Here is a 17208-nt window from a genome sequence, read left to right on the forward strand (position 1 = left end):
GACTCCACCGGTGCTGCCGGGGTTAAAGAGATAAAAGACTGATTCTGATTTATGCTTTTTTTCATCCTGGTGCTGATGCAACACTTTACAGATACAGGCCACAGTGCTGCATTCACACTGACTCACCCAACTCCTCTTTTAGTCCAGACGTCTGGTTCTGGCCTGTAGCTTTAATGCTTTGTGCGGCCGCTGACCGGCACTAAAACAGAGCAAGCTCCGCTCCGGCTGGTGAACATGAAGCGGCGTGTGGCTGCACATTCGACTTGGAATCAATCTGCTACGAGCTGAACCTGAGTTTGCTTCGTGCGATCCTTCAGAAAACACACTAACAGCCAGAGAAGATGAGCATCCGCCTGTAAAGGAAATTAATAAACATGAAAAAATAAGACGAGAGGCCTCTGATGGATGTAGTGTTTTTTTTTAATTTACAGTAATAACTTTATGTTTTGTTTTTAATATCTGTAGGTATTAAGCTTAAAGCAGGTAAATAATTAACTAGCTCAACTGTGTATTTGTTTAGGTAGTCATGAAGTATTGCCCTTGAATTCTACTGTACTACAGTACTTGGTTTCTTTGCACCACTATCAACTAAAATCAATTAAAAGAGAAAGACTGCAGGACGGTTAAGTTGTAACAGAAGGTTTTATTACCAGTGCTATTTACATAGAAATAATACAGTCTCGCCTCTGTTCACCCCTGTAAACATGCACGCACACACGCACACATACACACGCCTACGCACACACTCACACGCACACACACGCACACACACACCTGAGCATCCAAGCATGCGCACACACACACACACACACACTCCAAGAATATCTTAGTAATCAGAAATAAGACACATTCTTTTCTAGATCTTATACAATGTCCAAAGGAAACACACATGATCTGCAAACAATATCTAAATCAGCTTTACATGTGTGGGTGCAGAGCGTTGTGGAGCTTTGCGTCGAATTCCCTCCGCCCTTCGGTTGCGTGTGTGTCGTGTCATAAAGAGAGGTGAAAGTATTTGCTCCGCTGATGTCAGCCTGATGACACTCGCCTCTGAATCTGCATTATTACCCACCGCCATTATTAAAATAACTGCTTGTCCTCTGCTGTGCATAGATGGCCACGTGCACACAGATGGACTCTTGAATGGCGCGTCATAAAAGAGCACAGCCACTAGATGGCACCGAGCGCCGCGCTCAGCAGACAGCGGTAATGTCACAGATGTTGTCTGCCCCCTCTTTTGTTTTCTCCCTTTAGAGGAAGGAGACCTCAGCTGTTGAAGGAGATTCTCCATTATGGGTTCAATGTTCTTTTGAAAATCATTTCCATTAAAACATGTTTTTTAAAAGGGACAGTAACAAAGGGAAGGTCAGGTGAAGCGGTGTGCGAAGCAGAACTATCGGGGGCTGCCTGGATGGGCGTGAGGCGTGTGTGCGTGCATGAGAGCGCGCGTGGGTGCAAGTGCCGGTATAATTGTGTCCGTGTTTTGAATAACGGCGTAGACATCTTTCTTTTAAGATATGATCACAAGCGGGTCTTGTGCATTGTGGGACTTGTCCCTGCAGAGTCAGCAGTGACGTGTGTATGCGTGGAGCTTTTATTTTGACAGTGTCTTACAGAAAATGAAATAAAAGATGAGCAACGTTTCAGATTTTACGCCTCCTGCCCTGGTTGCCTCGTGTGTGTGTGTGTGTGTGTGTGTGTGTGTGTGTGTGTGTGTGTGTGTGTATGAACATTAAAGCATTTATTCAACCTGGTCCTTTGTTTGTGAGTATTGAGGCTAGGGCAGCAACCCAGCAGTAAGGACAGGTAAAGAGCAACAGAATGAAAAAAAAAAAGGATATTGCTTGGAAGCAACATTTTTATAAAATGTGTTGAGAAATTAAGAAAACTAAAGTCGTCCCCTTTGGCATGTCTGTCTAACGTGATCCTAGAGCATTAGAAGATACCTTCGCTAACATCAAGGGGAAGGCCAGAAGCATTACTGCCGGGTGCAATCACAACATTTGTTTTAAGACTTCAAGTCCAGTAATCCAGAGTCCACCGAGCAGCAAACGTTACTTGTCCAGCAAACGATCAGAGTTCCGATTCCAGTTCCAGTAGCTCAAAGAAAACCAGTCCTCCATAGACATTTCTACTGCGTTTCTCTCCACAGTGACGGTTCTGTTCTCCGTTCGTCTCCTGAACGAACCAGCCCACCAACGGTCTCTGGGGTCCGGCCTTTTACCAGGCCGTGGTTTCTCCCATCTCCGGGCCTTGGTGGGACATGGGAGCGCTGTAGCTGGAGTTGCTGGCCAATGAGAAGGGAGGACTGGGTCCCCCGCCATACGTCTCCCCCGGGACAGGATGCAGGGAGCTCGGTAAGCCGGGCTCCGGACTGGGGGTTTCTGGATGAGAGATCATGTCCGTGAACCTTTGGTCGTCTGAAGGATGGTGGCCCGACGCCTCCATGGCTCCAGGTCCAGAGCCCAGGATGTAGGGGGACTCAGCTGGGGACTGAGCTTGTGAGGAGGGAGGGCCGTGGGGGAAGAAGTCGTAGTTACTCGCCGGCCCGTAATAGTCACCTTGGTACTCTGCAGAAGGACAGAAGAATGCGCGAGTTAGACTTTGAATATACAGGGAACTCGCACTTTAACACACATCTCCACCTCCACCTAAGTGGCGAAATTGATCATGTCCAATTTCCAAGCAGTCGGTTTCCAACAGCCTCATTTGAGTGTATAAACAACTCCACACCTCTCCACCTCAGTTCTCTCGCCTTTTACACACTGCATTCATCTCCCCCCACTCATTCCGCCTGCAGCCATGCGTGCGCCTCGATGGATTCCCCTGCTGGAACTTCTGGATTTGGATGAGGAGCTCCAAAATGAGATTCCAGCCTCCCTGCAGCCCTGCCAGCCGGGTCCTGTTGGCTGGATCTCTCCGTCATGTCTGATGCAGCTTCCAGCAACATCCCTCGCCTCTTCCCCGCTTGGCTGTGACTACTTCCTGAGCCACACACATTCCCCCACCTCATTCCCCTGCATTTATCGCTTTGTCAGAATAATTTTGATTGCCTGTTTTGTCCAAGAGTCGTTTGACTTAGAACATTATAAACCGGAAAAAGCAGATGATCTATTTTCAGGTTTTCCTACCAGCTGCACCGTTTGAGATTTTGTATTGCGATGGAGTTTTCATTCGAATTTGCCCTATTGCATCATCGTCCGTCCTCCGCAGAAGTCAAATCAGTCACAAACGGGCACTAGATCAAAGCAGCGACATCTCCACTTTGTGAATCCACCTGAACGTCAGGCATCACATCAAAATGCAGCAGAACCTGAACAGGGCGTTCAGTCCGAGTGGACCAAGTGGTGAAATATGGACTTAAACCGAGCAACGATTAGTCCTCCGTTGTCTGTAATTGCTCAACTTGTTCATGACTCTCCCTTCAAATGCTGCAATGAAAACCTGACACGTAAATGACATGATACAGCGCCAAATTCCTCGCTTTCCCAGGAAATCTCCGGCGCTCACTCAGCATTACCAATATTCCAGCTAACCTCCGATACCGACTGACATGTTTATGTCGGGAGGACGCGTCGATATGTTTCTCCATGTGGTGCATTACGCCATTTGTGTCCCAACACTGTGACATTATCACATGCTGGTTATGAATTCACTTTTTATGAATTTTCAGGGACGTTCAGTCCAACCAGGAACCGGTGACAACAGCAGGTTTATGCAAATGATAAAAATGTATTTAGCCAAGGCAGGAGTCATAACTAGTAAATATCCAAAACATATCTGCAGATATGATACAAACCACAAGCAGCAAAACACCACAGCTTTGTGTTGTGTTTTGGATGGATCCTCCCTATTTCTAAGCAGTGCACACATGGATCCAGCCCTGACTGCCAACCCACTTTGAGATCTGTCCAGTACAAATTTGGACATAACCAGCCAACCAACAAGCTCTTGGAGCCATCTTATATGTACAGTAGACGCTGTGGATTTGTCTCCCAGTCAATGGCTTGAGCCCGAAAGAGCTGGTTCTCCCAGTTCAGAGGTTGTAGCTTTCTTTAGCATAAAGACTGAAAACCGTTAGCCTAGCGAGCTCGCTAGCAACACCTGCACCACCTTTCATCCGCGCGACGCTCCTCCGTCACCATGATGTTGCTTAGCAACCACGCCGCAGCCACAGTCCAGCACATCATCTTTAATAACACCACAACTTGTCACAGACACTGTCATGGATTAAACAAACAGGCTTTAAAAGTATTTTAACCAGCTGCTACATGCAGCCTCAATGTCAGCCTGCAAATATTTAACTAAACTAAGCAAAGGCATTCGTTCTAACAAGACAGAGATCTACATCCTCTCTCACTGGTCGACAATTATTCCACCACAAGTCTTAATGACGACTGGATTGGTGACATACTCAACTGTATAAATACTTCCACACCAGTTCATGGAGAGGGAGATCGATGGCAGCCTTTATCCCAGTGGCCCATATGTTGCAGTGACATCCCCCCACCAGCACCAACACATCACCATATGCTCCTCGCACTCCTATTTCAGTCTAAACGGGCAGAATCAGGAACTAACAGGTTAGGTATCGAGAAATATGTTGCCTCATTACAGAACAACAACTGCATTTAATAGCTGTTGCACATTGCTTCTGGGGATTATCAAGTGAGGCATTAAGAGCAGACATGACTTTAACAAACAAGCTAATTATTGGGTCTTACATAAAGCCCTCTGCTAGTTTGGCCGACCTTGAGCGGACGCAGCAAGCTTGTGTCGTGGACCGCTAGACGGATGGAGGGGGGGGGTGTTGCAGGTTGAAGGTAGGGCATCGTCGGCCCTGCGAGCTATAATTACACTCACACATGCAGACGCAGCCACATTTACACGGACGCCGCTCCTCCGAGGCGGCGAGAAGGCGGAAGGGTTCACATGAAGGCGAAGCCGAATGGCCTGCGCCGCCGCCGCCGCATAAAGGGGGTATGAAAGGCAGCGTGCGCGGAGAGCGAGACACAGATGAGAGCGAGGGATGAAGGTTTTGTCCTCCCACTGCCTGCGTCGCGGCCTTGACGGCCCCCGTCCATTGTGCGCTCAATGCCGGGGCCCTTCAGGTAGACGCACAGAAAGCACAGCTCCGTCGGAGCAGATGCTGTTGCGTTAGCGCTGCCGCTATCTGCTGCTCACGTGCCATGTTAAAAATGATCCTGCAGCCAATGGAGGCGGAAATACCCCACATTTCTGGCTCTTTAGGCCTTTTTTTGGAAACAGTATGGATTTAAAAGGTGTCTGTAGAGCAGCTGGAGCCAAAATAGATCCTCATGCCTTACAATAAATTCATTGAGGAATGATGACAAATATTAGTCAAATTAAATTTTGTGAAATTAAATTTTTAATTGCATGTTTTCCTTTAGAGCAACACCATGCGTGTGTGCGCAAATACACACTATTTTAGCCAGATGTAAAAATAAATTATTGCCATGAAGATGTTTATAGTTCACACATTCACTGACATCACTGAAAAGCTTTGGCTCTTTAATGGCTTTTATTGGAGCCACGCTAATGTGTCACTTCCACTAAAACATCTCCTTAGTTCATTACTTGTTTAGAAGCTTTATTTTGAAGGAGGAGAAGTGCAGATAAATCAGCGTAAACTGAGCGATGAGCTAAAACACACGGCTGCCACCCGTGCTGCGACTCCTTCTCCGCTCGCTTTATTTACAAGCTGCTTGATTGGAATACATTTGTTCTCGACTAACATTTAGGCTCTCAGCGGTTTAACAGATGACAGCATGTGACAGTTAAGCGGCTTTTATGCTTCTGTTGCGTCTCCGTGAACACTGGAGGCAATCGCACTGTTTTGTTCCTCATAAAAGTTCCTCTGAGATGACATATAGAACAATGGGGCAGAGGCAAATTGCAGGCAGGTATACTACAGTCATATGAGCCATGCTGGACACAAGGCAAGCAACCCAGATCTCCTACCTCCATAGTATCCGTAGGCTCCTGGTCCCAGGATGTCCGGATCCTCCAGCCTGCCTCCTAGCGGCCTCATTCTTCTCGGGCCCCGGAAAAAGGCATGCCGTCGGGCGCCCAGAGCACTCAGCTGCTTCATCCGTCGCTCTTTGGATCTTCTGTTCTGGAACCAAACCTGCGAAGGGCCACAGAGAGCGGGTCAGAGTCATCGGCTGCAGCCTGAGCAGCTCGGGGTCCAGTTGCTTCCGCACTACGCATCAGTCAAAGCCATGACTCGCTTTCATCGCGACCCCTGCACGTTTCAGTCTGTTGCGCCTCGGATCAGCAAAACCGACAGGACTGAAAACAAATCAATGCGCTGAATTAATTTAAAAGCTGCTTCACCGATATTTAAATCCATGCTCACTGATACAGAGAACGTATGAAAAGCACTTTAGAAAGAAAGTAGATTTAAAGCTTTAGCGTTTCTTTAAAGGCAAGAAACTATTTCTAATCCAACAGGGAGTTTTGAACAAGTTTATCTAAATTTAAAGTCACGCTTCAAATAGCACAATATAAGAACCAAATGAGCTTTGTGTGAATGTTTTATGGAGTCAGCTCAGGTCAAGATAGGTTTTAACTCATGAGGTTGTTTAACATTTAAAACTCAAAACTCATTTGATGCACAGCCGAGGAGTAACAGTAGAACAGATATAGCACAAAACAAGACCTAGTGAAGCTCACTACTGGTTCAAATAAACAGCTGAAGCCATGAATCTGAATAAATAAACTGTCTTTGAAGGGCGAACGAGCAGGACGTCTAATTGTACACCACACACCATATGGAGGAATGTATTTGCATTATAGGCGCATAACACATCTTGTTTCGCCTTTGCATCATAGCTGCATAATGATGTGCGTTCACACCAGCGAGGCTACACCAGAGGCAGGATCCCACTGTGCTCCAGATTAAGGAAAACACACAAACACGCGCGCGCCGAAAACACCCAAAACCACTTAGGCCCTGCTGCATGTGCTCCAGGAGCAAAAGGCGACACCTGCTTATTGAGAACAATCGTCTAACTGTAGGGCACATTTTTATGGAAATGCTCCCGCTCCCCTCGAGAGAGCGTTGCTTAGGGATTACATGAACACGCCGGAGAAGCGGCGCGGCTCACAGGGCTCCCCGCATTCAGAGCGATGCTATTTAACACACGGCGAACGAGCAGGGAGATGACGACACGGAGCCTCCATTTTGGCTCCGAGCAACACAGCTACACTCAGGGGTGGGGATCATGGACGGAGGGATGGACTGAGCATTGTTGATGCACACACACGCGCGCACACACACAGTCACATGATCCGTGTGAGGCATTTTCAGAGGCCCGGGCTGCTCTAACAAGCAGAGGAAACTGGCTGTAAGTGAGTAAGAGCAGAGAGGTGGGAAAGGGGAGGGTGGTATGTAAATCTGTGAAATCAGCGATAATTACAGTGAGTGCACAAAAAGCCACATCACAGTTGGCAGAGACGGCGCTAATCATCCTGACACAGTCTACACCCAGCCACCGAGCATGTGTGCGTGTCTGAGGATGAAAAGACAGACAGGGCTCGTGTTACACTGCAAAATATGCCTGGACGCGGAGCTTCTCCTGCCTTTGGCAAAAACAAAGCCAACCTTTTGCTAATTTCACGGCTGTGGAGCTACTCGTAATTACTTAAAGAAACTTCTGCCTGCACAAAATAATGAAATGAGTGTGGGGGGGGGGGGGGGGGGGGGGGTAAACCCACCTAGTATTTATTAGAAGCATGAGTCAGTAAACTGGATTACTAGATCTTATTTTCAAAGAGTGAATTATCGCCTGCAGATATGGATGTTTCTACAGGGAAACCGGAGCCAAATAGGAATGCAAATTTGTAATTTGAGGAAAATGAACATGAGCCATTAATTTAATGTGTATTAAATGAATGTGTCAAACTGTGCAAGAACTGATTTTCAAACGTTAAGAAATTAAGCATTTGTTTATTTCTGCAAAAACAAGCCAAGATTTAGACATAAACAGCATTTATGAAGCATAAAACACTCATTTACTGCGTTTTCCAATTAAACTCCGGTTTACATAAAAACATTAAATTAAGCCATATATGTTTGTTTCTTTTGCAAATATAATCATGATTTCTATTTAAAAAATATTAGAATAAGTGTCATACAATAAAGACTATTCAGACTAAAATCTTTGTGGATGTTATAAACCTGGACCTTGTGACATTTCTTTAGCTCTGTTTCCGTGAAACCCGTTTTTCTCTTCTCTCCCTCTCTCTCTCTCTCTCCCTCTCTCTCTCTCTCCACAGAACAGAGGTAGCGGCCATCGGCACCGCTGACGCTCACACACAGCAGCGGCTCTTACCTGGATCACCCGCATGTTTAGTCCCGTTTCCTGGGCCAGCTGCTCCCGGATGTGCCGGGTCGGCTTCGGCGTGGCGACAAACGCGGCCTTTAACGTTTCCAGCTGCTTGGCCTTGATGGTGGTCCGGGGCCCCCGCCTTTTGGTCCCCGAGTTCTGCTCCTCATTCTCAATATTGTTCGTTTCCTTATCTGAGGACGTCGAATTGTCCGTCTCCTTTACGTCGTCCTGTATTGGGTCCTGCAGATCCGGCGATAAACTCCTATCGGTACACGACGACACTGGGGACCGGGAAGAGAAAGCAAACAAGAGGAAGGTCATGATCTGAAATGTCAGGAAGGGGAGGACGGGGGAGGAGGGGTGGGCGTTTTAATTAGGCCTGTGCAATGGAGTGCAGTGGAAAATATAATGTGCCAAATTTGTGTTAGTTATTTCCTACAATTAAAAAAAAATATTTTAGATCTTTGTAATATTTGTTGTTAATATTTTTCGGCTTTGTTTGAATTCTAAAAAACCGCTGGCAACTGTAGGTGGCACGAATTATATACAGAAAAATACTATATATTTTACTATACTGTATAATACAAATATACATTTTAAAATAACAATATACATTTTTGAAAAATCTCTATGACGTCAGGACAACAGGAGCCGGCGTGAAACGCCGCAAACGCGCACGTTTTCATTTTTCTATAAGGATGAGGAGACAGCGCGCACGGCCAGACCAACACGCTCATCCCCAGCGGACCGTGGCGTACAATAACACGGAGCCATTGTCCTGTGGAGGTAAATATTGAAACCATTCATTTGACAAGGTTGTGAAACGCTCTCCGCGGAGCAAAGACGGACACACAAACCCAATACGCGCTTTGCTTTCTTTTAGCGCGTGAGGGGTGAATTCTCATTGTATTTACCAGATGTGCGTCTGCATAAAATATGCAAAAACCATACAGATGATTATTTTTCTTTTCTTTTCTTTTTCCAACGGGAGTCGAACGACGCGGCTTATTAGCGCGGTGATTACCTGAGTTCAAGCTGACTTCCTTAATGGCTCCGGAGCCCAGATAATCTTCTTTGCACACAAACTTGTTCTCGTCTATCACGTAGAGTTCCTCCCCCGTGGACAGCTGCTTGTTACACACCATGCAGGTGAAGCAGTTCAGATGAAACACCTTGCTGCGGGCTTTGCGGACCAGGTCGTTTGGGGAGATTCCCTGCAGACAGCCCGCACATTTGGTGCCAAACCGCCTGGAAAGAAAAACACGTTTTTAATGTTGTTTTTTGTTCTCTTAAACAAAAGTGAATCAAAAAGAACCAGTTAAAAATGACCCACGCGGAGAACACTGGTTCTAATGTAGTTTAACTTAAATCAGCCTAAAAATATAACAAACAAACTGTTTTAATATTGTCACAGTAGTTCAGTAGTTTAATAATAATAATAATAATAATAATAATAATAATAATAATAATAATAATAATAATAATAATAATAATAATAATTTTAGCTGAAGACATATTTATTTCTATAAATTCATTACTTTTAGGGGCAGACAGAAAAAAACAGTTTTTTCGGAATTTTCTTTTTAGGAAATTAAAACAGAAAATCTGATGATTTTGATGGCGCTGCTGTGACAATAACCCCACGCAAAACGCATTAGTGACAATCAACACATTGTAGGCGCGGATATATTACAGGATTAAGCAAAGTAGGAACGTTTTAGCGTGAAAATCTTCTCTTAATCCATATTCACCCGCTTAAATACTGGGTGGGGAGACCCATCAGTGTGATGCACAAATAGCCCACGTAAACGCGCCAGATCCGGGTTTAACGGGACGGATCGCAGCGACTGGAGCAAAGCGGGAGCCGGGCTTTCTGTGATTTGGGCGACTTTGATTGATATTTACAGATGTTTATCACCACGCACCGGCGCTTTCATTAATACACTCACACTGGCCCTACTGTACCTGGGCTTCCTTTGGCCCGCGGGGAGGGGGAGCTGCTTAAGCCTCTGGGTGAAAGCAAGCACTCTTTTTGTGGAGCATTGTTTTAACACTAATGCAGGCTTGTCCGTCCATTTCACTGTCCCCTTTTCACATGCATGGCCAAGCCTCCCCCCAGCGAAAGGGCACAACTCTACTTACACAACAAATGGACACATTACGGTGATTACTGTTTCGCCTGGCTAATGGCTGGCCATTTAAAACCCACCGCATGATGGGACCTGCGGTAATATGACGGCCAAGGCCGCGCGCAGGGCCAATAATAGCCCGTCCCAACAAAGGCGCATGTGTCTTACATGTCATTAGACAATTTGGGAGAAAATAAGTGACACATAGAAATGAAAATGATGCTAAGAGTGCGCGACGGAACAAACAAGAGCTTCACTTATCACTCAATTACCTGAAACACTTTTTAGGTATTGTGAAGCGCTTAATAGCCTAAATTAGTGTTTGGGGGAAAAAAATTGTCTGGTGTGGAAAACAGATTTAAAATGCTAAATACAGCAGCCACGTGGCCAAACTGTGAAATTAAAATTTAGATTCCCTACAATAAAAGTAAAGGCCTCATTAAAAGGCCACACGGTCCAAAATTTTAATTTTAAATACGAGTTAAATTCCTATATTTACAAATAAATGCGTTTTTAGTTTAGTTGTAATTTCATATTTAATTTATATTTATAACAATAGTTTAATCCGCGTGAAAATTATTTTCACTGGTTTGAAGGGTCTGTTTATTATTTTATTTTAATTCACCTTTATCTGTGGCTGTTTTTGCGTCCATATTGCATCAATAATAATTAGTACGTGCATTTGCTGTAAAAGCTGGAAGCAGAGCAGCGTCTGGCAGAACTCTAAACCCGGGCTCTTGTTACCTGAAAAAGTCCATTTTACAGTAGAGCTTTCCGTCTCTGGAGAAGCACTTCTCGGTGAGGTTGCAGTTGCAGTCGCAGCACTGGACGCACTTGGCGTGCCAGGCTCTGTCCAGCACGTTGAGGAGGAACCGGTCCAGGATGGGCCGTTCGCACCCGGCACAATGGACCATCATGTCTCCGGCCTGCAGGGAGCCGAGTGCCGACCTTCCCGCACGGACTGCGCTGCTCGGACTGGGGCCACTCGCGTCTACTCGGAGCAACGTCGTGGCTCTGGGGGATTTGCTGTCACGCGAAAATGGGGAGAAGCTCCTGTTCAAAGGCAGCGGAGTGACAATCCCTTCGGAACGGTGGTAGTCCTGGTCCCGTTTGGTTGCTGTCCTGCACTTATCACAATCCACAATCCAGCCGAGGGGAGAGATTTCAGCCGCACCAGCTGCTGGACTGCGCAACAAACAAAGCAGACATGTTCTCTCGCCAACTTACTTTTAAAACTTCATTCTTCAAACGCGCGTGTTTCTAATGTTTTATCCGCCGCTCGTGCTTTGTTTTGGGTCCTCTCATTTCCTCCGGGCTCACCTCGCGCCGCCACTTTCGCGTTACAGTGCCTGCGTTATCACGAGGTTTTGCCTGCGCGTCGAGCGTCCTGCGCTCGGATTGGATGACGCCCTCGTTAATTCCCGTGCCGGCGCAGCCAATCAGCGCGCGGTTGTTGTGGTTACACGCTCATAGCTGCGCCTCGGAGCTGACTCGAATCTCGCGTCGTCCACCGAACGACCGGGGGGCCGCGAGCGCAAGGTGTTTCCAGCGGCGCTTTCGGAGGCCGTCGTGCGCGCGGAAGGTTTCCTGGAGGGTTGCGGAGACTTTTCAGGGTAAAAGCATCAGATGCGAGTTAGAGTCCGCAGCCGCACAGCATTTCCGTCGGACTTCAACACGCGAAGGTCCGCACATAAAGCGCGAGGGTTGTACCTGCGCAGCGAGCGGGGGACACGGCGCTGAAATGAATCTGAATAGATGCGACTGGAGTGGGAGTAGCCGAACATGGGCTAATGCTACACTGCTTTATAATGGCCCTGTGACAAACCGCTCTTGCATCACGCTGTGGCTGTGCGGGGCGAAGAGGAGGGGCCGCGGGCCTTTTCTCATGCATAAAGCTATTTACAGGGAAATGCGATGGATTAGCTGGAGCTCATCAATAGCGAGAGCCTGGTCACCCGGTGCTTTAACAGACCGGCCACCAATCGAAGGGAATTTCAATATTTACCAAAAGCCGCGTTTTGTTAGTTGCAGTTAAGCAAACATACAATCCGCTAATTCATGTTAGGGGCTGGATGAGAACTGTTTAAGCTTTGTCTTTCCGGGTTAATGGAGATTCATTTAAATAACATTAGGTGTGAATTTTGACTCATTTTGCACCTTCATGAGTCGCATGAGACAACATTTAGAGAGCGACACATAAACAACCGGGCTGAAAATAACAATATAGTCCTAAAAGATTAGAATAAATGAGATGAATTACACACGCCATCAGAATGAAAAGATAAATATGGCGATGATAGAGGGAATTCAAAAACACAGATTAATGTCCAGAGCACCAACAAAGGTGAATCAGGTTATTTACAGGGTAAAATAATATTGGTCTGTTTCTCAGTTTTTAGAGGGCAGTGATTTTCATGCGTCAGATTTGAATGTCCACTGAGATTTTTGGTGTTTAATAATAATATTACAACATGAATTAATTAGATTTTTTTGCTATTATGTATAATTAATTCTGTACAGATCAATCTGATCTGCTCCTATTACTGCTTTTGGGTTGAAAGGGTCACTTCTACATTTGACCTGAACTTGTCCCAGAGTCAGAATCATCTGCCTCCAATCATTAACTTTATGGAGTGCTTCAGAAGCGGATAGAATTCACCACCAGCAGAACCTCAGACACCAAATGTGGATTCGTGCTCCAGGTTTGAGCCGTGTGTTGAGAAGTGATCCCAGCTCCTGCTAAACCGAGCGCCTTTATGCCTGTGAAACAAGGCAGAGACAATAAAACAAATGTGCGTATTGAGGAGAGACAGGCAAAAAAAAAAAAAGCCCACGCACGGTGGGAAAAAGAACACATGAGGCAAATGCTTCCAATCGCCTCTTGTTTGAATATAAACACATGGCATTGTGAGGGGAATAAAAAAAAGCTCTTTGCCCTTGTGCACACTGAGCACCACCCAAAAAGCAAGGCACTCACCTGTGGAGGGAGGAGGGAGCTGTCAGTGGTGCTGAAGGCAGGGAGCACCAAGGACAGCAACAGGCTTTTCTCTTCTCTTCAGTGGGAATCCTGTGTTACACCATCGCATACACAGCGGTGCCGGCTCCATCCTGCACCACCACGTACATACTAAATGGAACCTGACACCTGCACATTGAAGCGTATGACCCTCAACCAGCGATCATAATAACGCAACGTGGTGTTCCATCCTCCTATAGGAACTAAATCAATTCTGGTTTTTACAGAACACTTTAAGCCCCTTTTCTTTAATATTTTTATACATTGACTTCTCTTTGTTACGTGTTGTGATGCTTTCAGGTCATAAAGATTTATGCCAGTCTGCAGAGGCTTGTGAATCGCTCTCTTCTGGACTTGAGGTGGATCATCTGGGTCTAGTTCAGTTCTTTTACATTCTTCATGAGGCTAAAAATCAAGGCTGGGCAAAACAAGGCCACATTCTGATATAAACTCAACACATTCATTGGGAACTAGATTAGAACAGCTTCAAAGACATTAAAGGTAGAATGGAAAAGCTTTTATTAAACTAGTGTTTAGCTCATGAAGCAACACTCGGTCATGTCATTTAAATAATAGATAATACCCGATTGTCTTTTTTTGAGCTTTTAAGGCATTTTCTCAGTAAAAAAAAGTCCAATCAGTTTAAAACAGTAACACTAGAAGTAGCACCAAATTGCCTATATCCTGGAATTTATATTGCATTTTCACACTTTCATGGCTCTCATGTCTGCTCACAAAGCATTTTAGCGAAGCCTTCATCCAAGCTGGAACGCGGGAAGACGGATTGTTGTCATTCATCACATCAAATGCAGATCAGAAAGCCTTCGAGCCGAGTAAGAAGGTTTCATAAAGCCGTCCAAACCGCGGCGCAAACATTTTGATGAACTGCTTTTTAATAAACTGCTTAAAACAGTTTTTAATTATTTGATTCGGAGCGTAGTTTTGTTAGTGCTCCACTGTTTACATACATACAAACAACACACATTTTCCAAGGACCAACGTGTGAAGTGGTTTGAGCATCAGTCTGCTTTCTTTGCTGAGGGGCCTTCATGAAATATCACTGCAGCTGCACATCTCGCGCTCTCGCCGTTTCTCTATTACTCCTTTGAGTTTGCAATGCACAGGAGTAAAAAGAGTCATTTAAACACTGCGAGCCACATCCACAAACCCTGAACCCGGCGCGTCCCTTCAGCTCGAGTTCCTACAGATTATGCTCATTCAGGATGAAAGGCACAAATTTCCATTCTGGCAACTGGAAGAAGGAAAGAACTGTGCTGGTTGAAGTGCAGAGTGAGCCGAAGAAAACAGATGCATATAAATTATGAATATAAAATGCATAAGAACACAGATAAATGTGACACCCGCGATTCCCACATCACCCCCGTCCACTCTGCACCGTGACAGTCCGGACACCTGAGCAGACCGGTTCCTCCCCAGTTCTTCCTTCCCCCTGCAGCCTCCATCCTATGTGTGCCCCGTCACCCCAACCCCGAAGACGCACGCGCACGCACGCACACACACACACACACACACACACACACACACACACACACACACACACACACACACACACACGCTCTCACACATGTATGCTCAAGACCACCTCCAGGGCCCCCTCTCTGGCAGGGCCGGTCCCAAGGGAGAGGTTAGTATGATGGATGTCTGATTGGTAGCCCTCCCTTAGGGCCTCCCTCTCCGTCACCTCTCTGCGCTCTGAATTAAAAGGCCGTTTGTCTCCTCTGAGTCCTCAGCTGTAGAGCGCCGGCCTGCAATTTCACAGCACTCAGAGAGAGAGGGAGACCATTACAGAGGAGGTTGTCAGGGGAGCCATCAGAGCCCGGACACGCCTGAGGGACTCTCTCTTTTCCCTCTATCTTGCCCTGCTCCCGTCTCCACCTGCTCAGCACCACCAACACCTCTATCCCACTGGAGGCAGCCAAGCCTGCACTCACAAATATATAAATATTCAAGCACATGTGCACCTATATGCACATAAATATGCACCGGTGCAGGCACACATAGATGGAATTGGATTTTCTGGGCTGATGCTTAAATTAAACTTAAGCATTTTGCTTCATAAAGTAAAACAAAGAAAAAGAAACAACATATTACTTTACATTCACGTTTAAAGTAATTTTGATCACATTCTTCTTCTTAACCTAAGCCACTTTTCAGCCAATGTCCCACAGAACATCTGTATATAGAAGGAAACTAGCTGTGTGTTTTTCTAATTATGAATACATGACACATTACAAGCCTTAAAGCTGTAATAAAAAATAGTTTAGACATTTTCTAAGGGATCAAGTGAAAAGTGAGAAAATGTGTTGTCTGAGCTGTCCTGGTTCAGCTGGTTGGTTGAGCTTGTTGTACTTGCCTTATAGGCTGAAGTGGTGCAACTGCACCAAACATAGGAGCAAATCTACAGCTAAAAAGCTAGAGTTGAAGTCAGTTTTGATCTGAAACTAGTTGCAAGGCCATTTTAGATCCTGACCCTTACTCTTACTCAGGTAATTCTTTTTGGTGTGTGTGTGTGTGTGTGTGTGTGTGTGTGTGTGTGTGTGTGTGTGTGTGTGTGTGTGTGTGTGTGTGTGTGTGTGTGTGTGTGTGTGTGTGTGTGTGTGTGTGTGAAAATAAACTGTCCCCATGTTCATATGAGCAGCAGTGTGGCTCATTGATGTGTTTTTAATAGTGCCTGACGAACTGAGCATCAGGCTTTGACACACACAATAGTAGACTGAGTAATTTGGACGTATTAGTTTAAGTCCAGAATGAGGCACGTCGTCATCCTGGAGCAGACACTGGTCAGAAATCAGCTTTCTGTTCTGTGCATTGGACTCAAAGTATGAAATAGAAAACACATGCAAATAAATGTGACACACTCAAATTCAAAACTCAACTACAATTCAACAGCGAGAAAACAGATCTCACCAGGTCTTGTCCAGGCAACAAAACTACAGAGGCATTATTTTGTGTGTGTGTGTGTGTGTGTGTGTGTGTGTGTGTGTGTGTGTGTGTGTGTGTGTGTGTGTGTGTGTGTGTGTGTGTTAGAAACACATTCAGCATCAGCCTATTTGCAACCCTCCATTTATGTTAGTTGACATGTTGTCGTATGTTAATCAAAAACAAGTTGTAGCCTGTAGAGAAGACATTCTTAGTTAGTACAAGAATCCAAAACGAATCATATTCTTACAAAGCTAAAACAAACAAAACATATTAGTTAGTCTGTTGACTAACTATAACTAATGGTTACTATAGCAACAAGAAGCATGGCCTGGCTTTGTTCTGGAGGAAACAAAGCAGTAATGAACCCAGATATGATGTAATGGTGACCCATACAAATGCAGCTAATATCTGCCCCCAGTCAGTCAGTTGTTCTGTCTGTTTTGTTCATAACTTTTTTTATAATTTACCTGTTTGCTAGCAAGCAAAATCAAAATCAGACCACTTTGCTCCACCAAGCCCTCGTTTTCCCTGATCCACAGCCAGGTATTAGTCACTGTCTATCGGCTGTCAAACTTTCTGCAAAACTTACTAATCAGAACAGAACATGTCCTTTCTTTTGCCAACTCTGTGGAATTCCAGGCCGTGTTTCTATTGAACAATATCTATATGCTCCACGAAAAAGCAACAGAGTGTAGATGTAACTCTGAGCTGTCAGGGCCACTGCACGTCTGCAGTAGTCCTGATTTTATACTTCACTTTCATCTTT

At 45.5% G+C, this 17208-nt stretch overlaps 1 protein-coding gene across 1 annotated transcript; it reads right to left on the reverse strand.

Moving 5' to 3' along the window:
• Positions 1–623: 623 nt before the first annotated feature.
• On the reverse strand, positions 624–14918 carry lhx5 (LIM homeobox 5). The gene is made up of 5 exons (XM_029169619.3): positions 11228–14918; positions 9379–9602; positions 8358–8635; positions 5983–6148; positions 624–2570 (listed from the first exon to the last, which is right to left on the reverse strand). Exons 1-5 carry the CDS (start codon positions 11398–11400, stop codon positions 2221–2223), a joined length of 1191 nt encoding a protein of 396 aa, XP_029025452.1. The 5' UTR covers positions 11401–14918; the 3' UTR covers positions 624–2220.
• Positions 14919–17208: the final 2290 nt, after the last annotated feature.

Source organism: Betta splendens, chromosome 12 (assembly GCF_900634795.4).
Source record: "Betta splendens chromosome 12, fBetSpl5.4, whole genome shotgun sequence".
NCBI lineage: Eukaryota > Metazoa > Chordata > Actinopteri > Anabantiformes > Osphronemidae > Betta > Betta splendens.